This window comes from Scomber scombrus, chromosome 20 (assembly GCF_963691925.1).
Source record: "Scomber scombrus chromosome 20, fScoSco1.1, whole genome shotgun sequence".
NCBI classification, from domain to species: Eukaryota; Metazoa; Chordata; class Actinopteri; order Scombriformes; family Scombridae; genus Scomber; species Scomber scombrus.
The window spans coordinates 20,044,284-20,058,573 of record NC_084989.1 but is presented as its reverse complement, the minus strand read 5'-3'; the positions used below and the strand labels follow the sequence as shown (position 1 = coordinate 20,058,573).

General features: G+C 38.2%; 1 protein-coding gene across 1 annotated transcript; it reads left to right on the top strand.

Annotated features, from left to right (window-relative positions):
• Positions 1-8,270: 8,270 nt before the first annotated feature.
• Positions 8,271-13,695, top strand: LOC134002124 (TNFAIP3-interacting protein 1-like). The gene is made up of 9 exons (XM_062441406.1): positions 8,271-8,330; positions 8,608-8,678; positions 8,771-8,836; positions 8,973-9,092; positions 9,232-9,360; positions 9,501-9,578; positions 10,471-10,596; positions 13,267-13,312; positions 13,562-13,695. Exons 2-9 carry the CDS (start codon positions 8,637-8,639, stop codon positions 13,693-13,695), a joined length of 741 nt encoding a protein of 246 aa, XP_062297390.1. The 5' UTR covers positions 8,271-8,330; positions 8,608-8,636.
• Positions 13,696-14,290: the final 595 nt, after the last annotated feature.

Below are 14,290 nucleotides of genomic sequence, written 5' to 3'. Positions count from 1 at the left end.
AAAAGACATGTTCAACAAGTTCAACTGAATGAAGCTCGACAGGCTACTGACAAAAAAGAAATATAAGAGTATTTTTGTTATGTAATTGAATTAAACATTAACTACAGCTCTATTGAAAGATGTTAAAATGTTATATTACCAGTGAATGGATCTACTTCTTCAGATCGTATCAATAAGAACATTTTATTTCATGATAATCACATTTTTTAATGTTTTATTTAAGTATCTTGCTGTGAAGGGAATCAAAGAGAACATGGGAGTGCTAATATAGACTTATTCATATTAGTGATGCAGAGTTAGCCTGATACTGTATGCCTATCTTTTTTGCTTTTTATCCATGTCTCATTTTAGGAAGAATATTAATAAAAGAGCAGGCAAAGGCACAGTAAAGTCTTTCTAAGGTGCTGGTACTAATAGCAGAATGGAGACAGGATAAATAGGAAAGAGTAGCGCACACTCAGCTCCATTTTTAGTTGTTTTAATTGCCAACTTTTCAACAAAGTCTTCATCAGGATACTCTCAGCACTATTCAACATGAAAAAAAAGAAAACCAGACCTTGAGTATCGCTTTTTAATTGAAATACCCTCATATCACAAATCTCTAATATACCTCAAGGAGTTTTACAGCCTGTAAAATGCGATGTCCTCTACTCTCATATTCTCGATACAGATAAGGGAAAAGAAACTTTTATTGGGTAAAAAGTGGATGAATCTTAAGCAAGAGCAACAAAGAGGGGATCCCTCTTCCAGGAGCATGGACAATCAGGATGTGACAGGTATAAAATATGAAATATGAGCCAGTTTAAATGAGATAAGATGCAATTAAATTGTGTTTATCAGCACTAAATGGAGAAAAAACCTGAAAAATTATCATAAATTATAATAAATCTTTACATTCCGTTAAGTTACACCAGCAGATTTGGCTAAATTACACATAAGAAACTGAACAGATTTAAAATTCAATACATTTGAATAAAAATAAAAAAAGAAAACGCTGTTTATTTTTCTTCTACTCGCGTCTCCATTTCTTTAAAAAGCCGAGCACATGATTTTTAGTTTCTTTTTTGCTTCACGTGAAACTAACCTGCTGTATCATAATGCTAGACACAGGCGTATGCAAATATAGAAAACCACTAAACCACTGAACAGGAAAGAAAGTGCTCCTAAAAAGACTCACGTATGACTTTGGTTTTTTTCTATTTGTAGGTGTAGGCCACAGAGTGTCTTATCTTTTGTGTGTGTGTGTGTGTGTGTGTGATTCACAGGCGTACACGCAGTGACACAGACAGAAACTTCAAGACTGGAGTGAGAATTGTTTGCGGCAGGAAGAAGGGGGTCATCAGGCACAGTTTTACCTCCTCTTTCCTTTCTAGAGACCTGCCGCTGTGTCACGCGTACGGTAACTGACTCTGTGCTGGGAAGAGAGTACGGGGGTTCTCACTGCACACAGGTGTCACATCAAGAAGGCCCCTTATGTAAAAACCACAACATGGGTTACTGTGAGAAGTCATGTCAGTAAGCATCGTCACGATTTCAGTCACTGCCGTCGCCACCGACACTACCCCTATGACTGCAGAGCGTTATCTTTTTATAGTGCTTTTGAGAAAATAACAAAGGCAGATCAGTAGATGATGAAAACAGTGATCGAGCTGATTGTAGTCGAGCCTATAAAGACGTTTTTTGAGATTTCTAAGCTTGAAGTTGAAGTGAATTTCTTAAACTCTTCCAATTCTGCTTTTTTACCACTTTACACTAACTGTCATTATCTGGCTTATCCATCACATTTTTATTCATTTTGACTTTGTTGATGTTAGTTTTTAGGTCAAAGGGTCACTGGTTTTGAGTAAAAGTGCTGATAAAGCATCTGTGATATCATTTGTACATTTCTTTAAGTCTGGGTGTAGGTTTACCGCTGCATCCCCAACTAGGAAGTTACTGGAGCCAGAAAATTCACATGTGGTGAAGCTTGAATGGACATGAGCAGCGGTGGAAAGTACACTTACTGAAGTACTGTGCGACTTCTCTACAAGCTTACTGTACAATGTTGAGGTACTTGTACTTTACTTGTATAATTCTTCCACTTTGCCACATTTCAGAGGGAAATATTGTACTTTCTACTCCACTACAATAATTTGACAGCTTTAGTGACTATTCAGATGAAGATTTGACACAGTGAATGATATAACAAGCTTTTAAAATACAACACATTGTTAAAGATGAAACCAGTCCTACAAAAAGCAATGTGTAGTCAGGGTCACATTTCAGATGTAGTTATTTTCCCTCTAAACTTCTCACATGGTTTCATTTCAATAAATGTTCAAATGATCCAATATTTCAGCAAAAATCAAAGATTAGATAAAACGTCCAAAAACTGAAAACAGATTTGTGTACCAGAACTGTTTTTTCTTCTTTCCTCTCCCATTAATCATCTCACCACCCTTCACATTTATCTGATGACCCTTTGGAGGGGCCCCACCCCTAGGTTGGGAACCACTGGACTAAACTAACTAACTGTATATAAAGTAGTGTAAACTAGCTCCACCTCCAGCAGCTGTAACATGCTGCTCTAACACTGATGCTTCACTATTAATCATCTAATGATGTCATAATAATAATATATCAGTCAGAGGACCAAACCACTACTTTTACTGTAGTACTGCATACTACATCACTCATAATACTGCAGTACTTTTACTGTAGTACTGCATACTACATCACTCATAATACTGCAGTACTTTTACTGTAGTACTGCATACTACATCACTCATAATACTGCAGTACTTTTACTGTAATACTGCATACTACATCACTCATAATACTGCAGTACTTTTACTGTAGTACTGCATACTACATCACTCATAATACTGCAGTACTTTTACTGTAATACTGCATACTACATCACTCATAATACTGCAGTACTTTTACTGTAGTACTGCATACTACATCGCTCATAATACTGCAGTACTTTTACTGTAATACTGCATACTACATCACTCATAATACTGCAGTACTTTTACTGTAATACTGCATACTACATCACTCATAATACTGCAGTACTTTTACTGTAATACTGCATACTACATCACTCATAATACTGCAGTACTTTTACTGTAATACTGCATACTACATCACTCATAATACTGCAGTACTTTTACTGTAATACTGCATACTACATCACTCATAATACTGCAGTACTTTTACTGTAATACTGCATACTACATCACTCATAATACTGCAGTACTTTTAATGTAATACTGCATACTACATCACTCATAATACTGCAGTAAGACTTTTTCATTCACTTCATGCACATGCAGAGGGAAAGAAGGTACTTTAACTCAAGTAAGGCATCTGAATACGTCTCAACCACCAGCGCTCAGGTGGGACAATCAAATGGAAACCACCACAGACTGACAGAGTGACATTGGTGGATAATTGTGTAGGTTTAAAATATGCAAACATATTCAGTCATGAGACTTTTTTAACATTCATATCACCAGCTGGTGTGTTTTCTTTCTATGTTTCATGTGTTTTTTCCACCAGCTGTTCCTGTTCCCTCCCACACTCCAAAGAACTGCAGGTTAAAGGTCTTTTGGAAACAGCGATGTCACCACCCTGCACTTTAATCATCACATTGTCACGGTTGGCGTTGTTAGCTGATGACTGGACAGAGACGTTACAGTTGCTGACGTATAGAAGATATCCTGTTATGGGAGGTCTGGCTCTTTTATTTCTGAAAAAAATGCTGATGGTACACTAGCTCTCTGGGTGAAGCGGGATATCCCAGAATGGTGGAAGCTCCAACTTCAACAACGAAAAACAACAAAAAAATCCATAAAGTGATAAAAATGTGTTATTCTGATTAGATTTATGGGAAGAAATGAAGGAAGGAAATAACTTATGTGCTTTCCTTTCACATCATTTTTTGGGAGGAGAGTTTTTTTGTTTCATCATGAATTGAAACCAGTCTCGCATGTGTAAAACAGGCTGCATGAATACAGGTCTCGGTCTCTCTCTCTCTCTCTCTCTCTCTGTGTGTGTAAAAGAAAGCATAAATAAGATGAGCAGCCTCAAGTTGAGTCCCCCGCTATGACTGCCGGTCACTGGAGGAGGAGCAGCGGTGTGTTTTCCCCTCTTCTTCTTCTTCTTCTTCTTCTTCCCTGAAACGAGTCCGCTCTGAGTCAACACCTTTGAGAACAGACTAAGAAGAAGATTGTGAAAGACGATAACGCTGCGTGATGTGTGATTTTCCCATAAACCGCAGTTTTAATAGTACAGATTGTGTTTAGCTGGGCAGTTTCCTTTTTTAACAGCCTATTAGTGATTTTCCGGTATCGCACTGTGTGTAGTTTAACCCATCCAGGAAGTTACAGCTTTAACTGCAGGAAGTTACAGGTTGTTACTGTAAAAAGTAACAACCAGCAAATAAAATAAAAATAAAAAAGGAGACTATGCACTCACTGGCCTCTTTATTAGGTAGACCTGTGCAATCTAATTCAATCCAATACAACAGCTCTGCTATTATTAGATTACACAGGTGTACCTAATGAAGTGGCTGTAAATGTCTTCAATAGCTTTTTATTTTTACATTTCAATTTGTTTTAAGGTTCAAACAACTCGTGCAACACAATTTAAACAAGCATTGAAATGTTCATATTTGATAATTGATCATTTTTGAAAAACAACAACAACAACAACAACAACAGATTATTCTTTTCATCAGCTGTAAAAAGTTGGGCTTTTTTGCATTTAGCCTGAGTGTTTTTTGGTTGTTTATTTATTTTTTCTACAAGTCATATTCCACAAGTTTCCATCTGGTTGTGTAGTTATAAGTTGCATATCAGCAACACCCACAGATCCCATAGCTAGCCTATACTTTTTTTGTCATACCTCACAGGCCACAGCTGCTCTATTCTATCATTCCTATTCATATTTACTATGGGTCCTACTTTAAAGCATCACACACTATCAGGGTGTAGGAGTACTCTGAAAGTCAGTTTGAAGGCTTTGTGCAAAGACTGTACTTATATAAGGTTTGCATGAAAAAAAAACGTGTATTTTGATTTATACAACATGCAAAATAACTGCAATTTTCTAAAATTACAGTATTAATAATCTTTTTTCTCAGATGGCATAACATAATAATCATGCATAACTAATAATATTTAGAATAACATTTTACAGTAGTTTCTTCTCAGAGTCCCCAGGGACCCCAGTCATTAGTAATTGTATTTTATAGTCAAGGCCAACATTTTGGTAAGACTAGGGTTGAAATATAAATACATATACTATACAACTTAAAACATAATGTAATTTAATTTTATACATTTATTTATTTCTAATTTGATGTATTTGTTTGTATTTTTGGATACCTCCTCTTAAACACCAGTAAGACTTGAGCGTCATTTTTTGCAGTGTGTTTTTTTTTTATTGTTGTTTCTCTCTCCCTCTCTTAGTCATCGCCTCGTACCATCACTCATCCTTTTTTACCGCTCGAGCTGGTGATCATCTGGTTGTACTTTCCTTTCCTTCGATAAAGTCCGTCAGCGGCTCTGCCCAGAGACTCCGCGCGGCCGCCGAGGGAATCCCGCGAGATGATTGGACAATGCTGGTTTTACCACGTCACTCAGGATCCTCGGTATAAACCGGCCCCTGTAGTGTCAGGAGAGTAGTAGCTCAAATCTCAGCTGTTGTGGGATCAGCACATGTCGAGGAGCCTTAAAGGATAATAATATGGTGAGTATTGTTTTTTGATTTTTGTTAATATATAGAAATCTCAGCTCACATTTTGCTTATAGTATTTCTATCTTATGTCTGTGTTTTAATTATAAAGTATTTAGACATTATTATTAGATATTATATGATCTATATGATGGATTCCTGGATTCCCAACAGAGCATGTTTACTGCTAAATTCTCTATATATAGCCTAATATAGCTTTAATATAATATAACATAGTAAATACGGCATCTGAAGACATCTGAGACAAAAATATCTGGTTAAATGACTTCAACAAGCTGCTGACTGAAGCTGAGTAAGATAAAAACTATTGTGATTAAGATTGAAACTTCTGAAGACGTATCAGTCAAGTCAGTGTTAGGCTACTGTAGTCAAAGTGAAATGCAATCAAAAATGAATGTAATATTTTTTGTTTCCCTTTTTAAAAAATCTAATTCTAATTGTTAATTATTTATTTATGTATTTATTAATTTTTTTGTGCATTGTTTATGGAAAATTGTTAATAAGGACCAAAAGAAGTCACTACTACTACTATTAATGTTTGCAGTAGTCATAGGCTATAGTGCAGTAAAATTAAATTCTGTGCATCTTTAAAAATTGGCCCTGGTTCTGGGTGCTCTGGACTTAACCCCAGATCTTGTCAGCTCTTAAATCCGCACCTGATCTGAGAGCTCCACGTGCAGACTGAGTGTGAAGAATCACATGAATGTGCGCATGAGAAAATTCACACTCTTCGTGGGTTTGAGTCAGCTGTCACATTGTGCTGCACTCAGCACGTGGAGCTCTGTGCAACAGTACAGTAGCTCAAAATATAGAGGATCCTATAATGTTGAAGCTTTAATCAGATTATTATTTTCATTTTAATTAATCTATATTTATTTCTGGATTGATTACTTGTTTAATCTGACTAGTATCACAAGTTTCTTCTGACCAGTAATGTAACATCCAAAGTTAATTCAATTTAAAATTAAATAAAACAGATAAAAAAAAGCAGCAAATCCTCACATTAAAGGATTAAAATAGTTTGTATTTTTGCTTGATAAATTATATTTAACCATCAATTAGTTTCAGAATCAGCTTTAATTGGCCAATATGTTTAGGCATAAAAGGAATTTAAATAATAATTTCAGCTCTTGATCAAATATTTTATCCTACAGTAATTCACACGATTTAAGCTGATGTTGCATGCCAGGGTTTTTCCAACAGCTGTTTCACTGCCAACTCCTCCTCCTGTGTGTTTTCAGTCATTGCATAAAACCAGACGACCTACGGCGCGATCACAGGCGAGAGAAGCAGCTCCCACAGTGGGAACACAGAATGAGCACAAACACATCCACAGACTGTATCCATCACTGCCGAATGTAGACAGGTGAGGATCATTAAGACTGTTTGCAATAAAAAATTCTTCTTATAATTTACTGACTCAGTGCTACTAGTCAAGTCAATTCTATTTGAATAGCCCAACATCACAAATTACACACTTGCCTCAGGGGGGGGTTTACAGAATTACATCATCCTCTGTCTAAAAAAACAAACCACAAAAAACCCAGAATAGGACCTGAGCCACCTGAGAGACATGAAAGAAGAGTACAAGAAAAGACACAGAACAGAGAGAAGGATAGAGACATTATTCAGAGAGAAAGAGAGAGAGAGATGAGATGAGGCTGAACTACTGCAGGATGGGGAACCAGATCCAAGACCTCAGAAAGTGACACCAACAGGCAGGGAAGCAGAGTGGATCCAAGATGGTTTCTGACATATATCAACAATAATTAGCAGAACAGCACTTAGTAAATTCATTGAGACGGACCCAGTAGTGCGAGCTAATGAAGTACAGCAACTACTTGTAGGTTGAGGCAGTTTTAAGTTTAGATTTAAAGGACTCAACAGGGAGGTTTATTCCATAAGAACAGGACAAGCTGACTTTTTTAAACTTTGGGTGGAGACACAGGAGATCAGACAGGTATGATGTGGTCCAGTTAACATTATATAATTCAGCATAAGCACCTTAAAGTCTGATCTAACATGGACAGGAAGCCAATGATGGGAGGCTAGAATTGGTGTAATTTAGCTGCAGCCTTTTTAACCATCTAAGGACTTTTAGCAGTAGCATGAGGCACTAATCAAATCAGGATGACACACATGCATGTATTAGAGCCTCTGCGTCAGCAACAGAGAGGGAAGACTGAATTTGAGCTATGTTGCATAAGTAGAGAAATGCAGTCTTTGTGATTTCCTTAATGTGGTTATGAAAGGAGAGGGGGCTCATTGAGAGGGGGCTAGAGCTAAAACAGCCTGTTTAAGACAGAGGTTGAACTGAAGGGCTGCAAAAAAGCCAGTATAAGATAAATAGGGAGGGCTTTTTTTTACTTTAAATCATGCAAAGATATTCCAGAGCCACAGAATATGCATACAGATCTGGAAATGTGCACTGTATGTCCTCTTAAACTGAAATGATCAACAATAACTCATGAAAATAAAATGTTTTCAGGTATGAAGTTTGTGTGCTGAACGGTTCCAGTGAAGAAAATGAAAAAACTAAAGCAGCCGCAGTTTATCACCCTGCTGAGAGTCTGCTGGAAGACACCCAGGTAAATATCAGACAAATAGACGTAATATTGGAAGATACGCCTGAAAAAATAATGCTCATTCCCACGGCGTCACTGTCCGATTCCCAAACTGCGAGGAAGTGACCTTGTTCTGTGGGTTACTGGAAACAAAGCAAAACTTCCAAAAGTGTGTAAAAGGAAGTTGGCAGATACAGTCATATTACATAATTACCATTACAGTCATAACCACTATTCTGCTGAGGGATATATGCCACATTTGAATTGTTCCCCTTTTTTCTGTTTTATTTGCCTTAGTCAGAAGTGTCTGCTACGAACTGTGACGCTAACATGAAAGCACAGATACTCATCATGGAGAAGCAAAAACAAGAGGTGAGTACATTTCAGAAGTGAGAGTCATATTCATCCCTAAAAACAAACAAAAACCATTAACAAAAGATTAACGCTCTGTCTGTTTTACTCAGCTTCTTTCTATTAATGAGAGATGGGCGAAGGAGTACCGAATCATAGTACAGTACTACCAAGATAAGGTAAGAAAGAAGCAAATACATGGTGCTAGTTAATGTTTCAGTGAGCTTTTGTTAGATTATTTGATCAGGATAATGATTAGATGATACATTTTTTAAGGTCTCCAATGTGTGAAATCCTGATTCCTTTGCCTGACAGGTGCGGGATTTAAAAGCATTACTGCAACATAACAACTTTCACTCTAAAGAAGAGGAGACGCACATCGCATTGTTCAAAAAATCTAACGTCAAGACAGTGATAGAAGAAGAGAGCACACAGGTAAATATGATACCCAAATATGTGGATCCAGAATAATGTTTTTAAAGCATTGTAATGATCTAAATCTGTAAAAAATAAAAAATAAAAAATAAAAAATTAAGTGTGTAATCATTTGATCCTTATGGGACAATTCTCACAGGCAGGAAACAGTGACGTCAATGCCGAGGTACTCAGAGCAGAGAGGGAAGCAAAGGAACTCCGAGCACATAACAGCACTCTGACCCGAAAAGGGCTGCATCAGCAGGAAGAGATCAAGCGACTGAACAAGGCAAGTAATGACATGTGGTAGAAGACACAACAAAAACATACCTAGCTTCCTTAATAGCTATATAATAATAGTTATATATAATAGCCAAGGCAATAGTCAAGGCATTTTGACTTCATGGTTGCTTCATTATGTGTGTACAGGCTCTAGAAGAGACATTTATCACCACTAAGCCTCTTGCTGCAAGCAATGAAACACTACAGGATGTCTGGAAGCATCAGGTGAGATTTCTTCATCATCATATATGTTTTTGTTAAACCCTTATTTACAGAATTGTCTCATAATTGGTGTGTTTTTCATTCATAAACACCTCACCAGTCATTAATAAATAGGTTTATCCCATTTCTTTATGGACAAAAACACAACCTATAGCATTATATTATGCTCCTATGTTACCTAAAACAGGAGAATCAGATAACAGCCATGATAATGTCAATGATTGTCATTTTTGAATGGTGACTTTTTAATTTTCACAGCTCAAATTTAACCCCTAACATTCAGAGTTGTTATGAACAAGAGCAGGACAGGAAGTGGGATGACAAGTAAAGAGGTGTTTACTGTAAAGTTGAGCTCTGATGGAGGCTGATGGCAGCGGAAAGGAGCTCAGAACTGCTGGAAAGAGTGGAGGAGTGAGGCTGGCGTGGGCAGGATGAAGTGTATACGTGTGAGTGTGTGTGTGTGTGTGTGTGTGTGTGTGTGTGTGTGTGTGTGTGTGTGTGTGTGTGTGTGTGTGTGTGTGTGTGTGTGTGTGTGTGTGTATGTATGTGTGTGTGGGGGGGAGGAAGGGTTATAGCAGGCTGAGAATAGCTGGTTGGCAGACTGGGGATAAGGTCAAGGTGTTACTGAGGTACAAGAAAAAGCAACGCCTGAAGTGTAGCTACCACTAAGGTGACACACAAGGGGTCTATAGCTGAGTCAGCTATATTCACAACAGGAATGTGTACCAGCTGGAGAATGATAATATATACTGGATCACTTTAGTAAAAGTCTTTACATTTCAAGCTAAGAGAATAGTGTTTAAGATGTGTTTAACTGATCTCAAAAGTAAAAATGAGTCCAATTTGATCTGAATGACTATGTAAGGGTTAATCATCTCTTTTGGTCCACTTTCAGGCTGAGATTTATAAGGAGGACTTTTTGAAAGAGCGGAAGGACAGAGAGATCCTCAAGGGGAAGTGTCTGGAACTGGAGAAGGGGTTGAGAAAAGCTCACAAGGAGGTTCACGTCCTAAAATCACAGGTATTTGAAGTTTACGCTCTTATAATCGGACATGAGGAGAATCAAACTGCATAATCCTGGAAAAATTTGCATGGCTCAAGTATAAAGATTTCATTGAGCGTCTCTTGTTCTCAGGCATCGACCCGGCCGCCTCAATCAGTATTTGAATGTAACTGCAAACATACACCTGACCAACATCACATCGGGGTTCACAGACGACACACCCTTGACGAAAGACGATGATTTTCTCCTCGTCGGTCGGTCTTTGTGTGACTCTTTTGCTGCACTTTATGGAAGTCTCTCCTGGGTCTCTCAGGCTGAGACTTTGCAAGTTTCTCAGGTTGGACAACAACAAGGAAAAACAAAACAAAGCATCATCGTAGTGGTTTCACAATGCGGCGTGTCATCCTGCTGTGCATCAGAGACGAATGCTGAAACTCATATACGTACAGAGGCACATCTGCATCTTTTTAACCTCGATGGTATGCAGCTACTTTTAAGACAAGGACCATGTCACTCAGTATCTCTGTTAAAGCATCCCGAGAGTTGTTTTGTTGCAGGTATTGTGGGATGTGGGAGAGAAAGATACTTTAATCACAGTATTTATTTAGATAGCTTTTTTCTTGTTGTCATTGTCAAATCATTTATGTTTTATTTGTATTTATCATGAAAATAAACCACTGAATAGCATGTGTGTTGATTCTCTTGCACGATTAGACAAATTTGTAGGTTTACCACTCCCTTCTTGCCCCCCCAACATTGATCCCGCCCAGTGAGCCCTAGAAGCTTTTTCACAAGTAGATACAGTATATCAGAATGTTCAGGCACAAAAAAGCAGATACTGATACATTTAATTCATCGTCATATAAATGTAAAAGTTTAATAGCATGATCACTCTGTGGATATTCATGCTACAGTTGTGTCCTGCAGGTGTAGTGGGCTCCAATCACAATAGCGCTGTGGAGCAAACCCTCAACCAAAAGTAACATGACCTGCCCACAAATATGTGTACAGTAAAAAGTCTATTTGCCATATGTGCTCAGGTATTTGTAACCTGTGTGATTACCTTCATACTCACCAAAGACATTGATGACACTAGCAGATTGTCCGAAAATGGTTTCTAAGTTTGGATCTCCATTAAAAAGTGGTTATGTTGTTAATAATCCCTCAGCTGTCTAATCCAGGAAGCTTCAGCGGCCTGATCCCTGAGGTTTATCTACAGTGCTCATTAAATCCGCAAACATTTGGTTGAGTTGTGGTAACTTCACACCAGTATCACAGAAATCTTTGACCTGTAGTGGCCTCTACTGGCCACCAGAAGGAATCACAACCACAACATGTATCAACTGCTAAACATTCAGCCCCCCACTCAACACTTCAGCTTCCTTAAATTATGAAGAAATCATCTAGAAATAATGTAATAGGAGGTGACAGATTATATATCATGATATATTGGTATGATATTTTAGGAATCCAAGAATACTGAGTCGGTATTGAATGACAACCACAAGCATGGTCTGATAAGCTGCCAGAGGCGAGCCTTATTACCATCCTGGAAGGCTCCTCCTGAGGCCAGGCCTTCCCTGGGGATCCAGAGACACCAGAGCTCCTTCATGTAAACACAATTCAAACATGCTGGTACTGAGCCATGACCACTGCGGCAGGCTTGTTACCATTTTACTCCTTAGAGAGCATGAGACGGAAAGTTGAGAGGGTAATTGATGTGATTTATGTTATAAAACAAAACTTCCTCAGGGTTACATCATTCATATTTTCTGCATACTGTAAATTAAAAATGTTTTAGAATGACAAACTATAAGTTATATAACCAAAAAGGATGATCAAATGTTTAGAAAGTAGTTTACCTGTCCATGCATGACAGGCTAAAGTAGGCCACATAGGCGTCTGGGTAAATATCCCTCAGGTACCAAGAGAAGTTCCTGCACTTTAATCTTTCCCTGAGTTTATGAAGCGCAGTAATATTGCCAAATAAATTCTGAGGGTAAAATGACAACAGACAAGCAACATATCGAGATTAGATCAACATCATGAATGTGAAATGACCGACTTGACTACTGTAAAATTGCTCTGTCCAACCTCATTAAATATTGAAGCAGCCTTTCTGTTTGCATGATAGAAGATCCATTTGAAGTCGTGCATCCAGACCTCGGCCAGGCAGAGAGGTTTCCAATTAATATCAATGTACATGTCACCCCAGGGGGATCTTAAATGTAGGTGTGGGGGGGGGGGGGGCAAAACCATCACCTTGACAATACACAATCACATCACTCAGTTGAACACTTGTCAATTTTAATCACACTTTGTTGGCTAAGAACTGTTTCGCATTTATTTAGATGCAGATATTCACACCTTGCAGCTGAGTCAGTGCTATCATATCATATCATATTCCTCCAGCTAGTCTAGTCTTTCTCAAGGCTGGCTCCCGGTGGGTCTGCACGTATTCAGGTAAAGGCAAACCTTAGACATTCCTACTGATGGATACTTAACATGAAAGGTTTTCCAGAAGGCATTCACAGACGATAGACACCTTTCCAAATAAGGTAAAGAGGGTGTGAATTAAAAAACACCCAAGAAATGCACTGAAGACACTGCAGTGTGCATAGCATGTGGGAATATATTGGGATTCTGGAAATAGCACCTTGGATTCTTGTAAATTCATATGTCCTGCAGGAATCTTTATACATCCTCCTTTCCAACAGCAGTCCTCAGTATACAGGTATTTTGCCCAATTACTTTGCTGTAACTGAAACATGTTTACTTCCCGGTTTTAATCTTGCATCTTATGCCAAAGACAAACTCATTACCTACAAGCTGGAACAACTTCATTCAATTTTTTTTAATGTAATCAAATTAAATGATTTACACCACATACACTCTGCATGCAACAACCTCCAGGGGCTTCAAAAAAGAGCCTATGTTTACTCATATTTTTGGCATTTCTGTGGCATCCCTCACCCCTTCCCAGAGCGCAGCTGCTTGGGGGGCAGCCAAGAGCAAGGGCCCCCGAGGGTGGCAAACAGGATGCCCAAAAAACTCTTCCACCTGCTGCTCTGCGGCTCTTACTGTGCTGCAATGTCCTCGCACAGCGCCGGCCTTTAGAGCCACTACAGGTCCAGAGCTCTCTTAAAAACACAGAGGCACAGATTGTTTTTCACAGCTGTCTCTTAACAACAATGTTTGCTATTGCTTGGTGTTGTGATTATGTCATATATTTGCTTGCTAAGGAACTAAGGAGCACTGCAGGAGCACAGCAATCAACAACAGGTGGAGGAGACAGATGTTGCTTCTGTTAGAAAGGCTTTAAAAACATCAAAACTTACACAAAACAGACATAAACAGTATTACAATTCTGCCCCAAACCTGTGCATTTATATTTTCCCAGTTACTTCAATAAGTCACAAATATGTGCAGACTTAAATCCTTTAAGACTTTAATGAAGGGTTGAGTAAAACACTCACAGTTGTTGAGGCGGATTTTGAAGAAATTTATTGGCACAGTTATAGCAGCAATGTGTTCTTGTTTATTTCAAACAATGATCCCATACCTGTTTGTCTCTTTTTTTGGCAGTAAAAGTCCTCTCAGTAATAGTATCCGTTAATTAACAGAAACCTCAGATGACAAATTGATGACATTTTGAGCTCAGTTGAAGTGATTGTCAGCACAATAGCATAAAGTGCATATGCACACAACATAA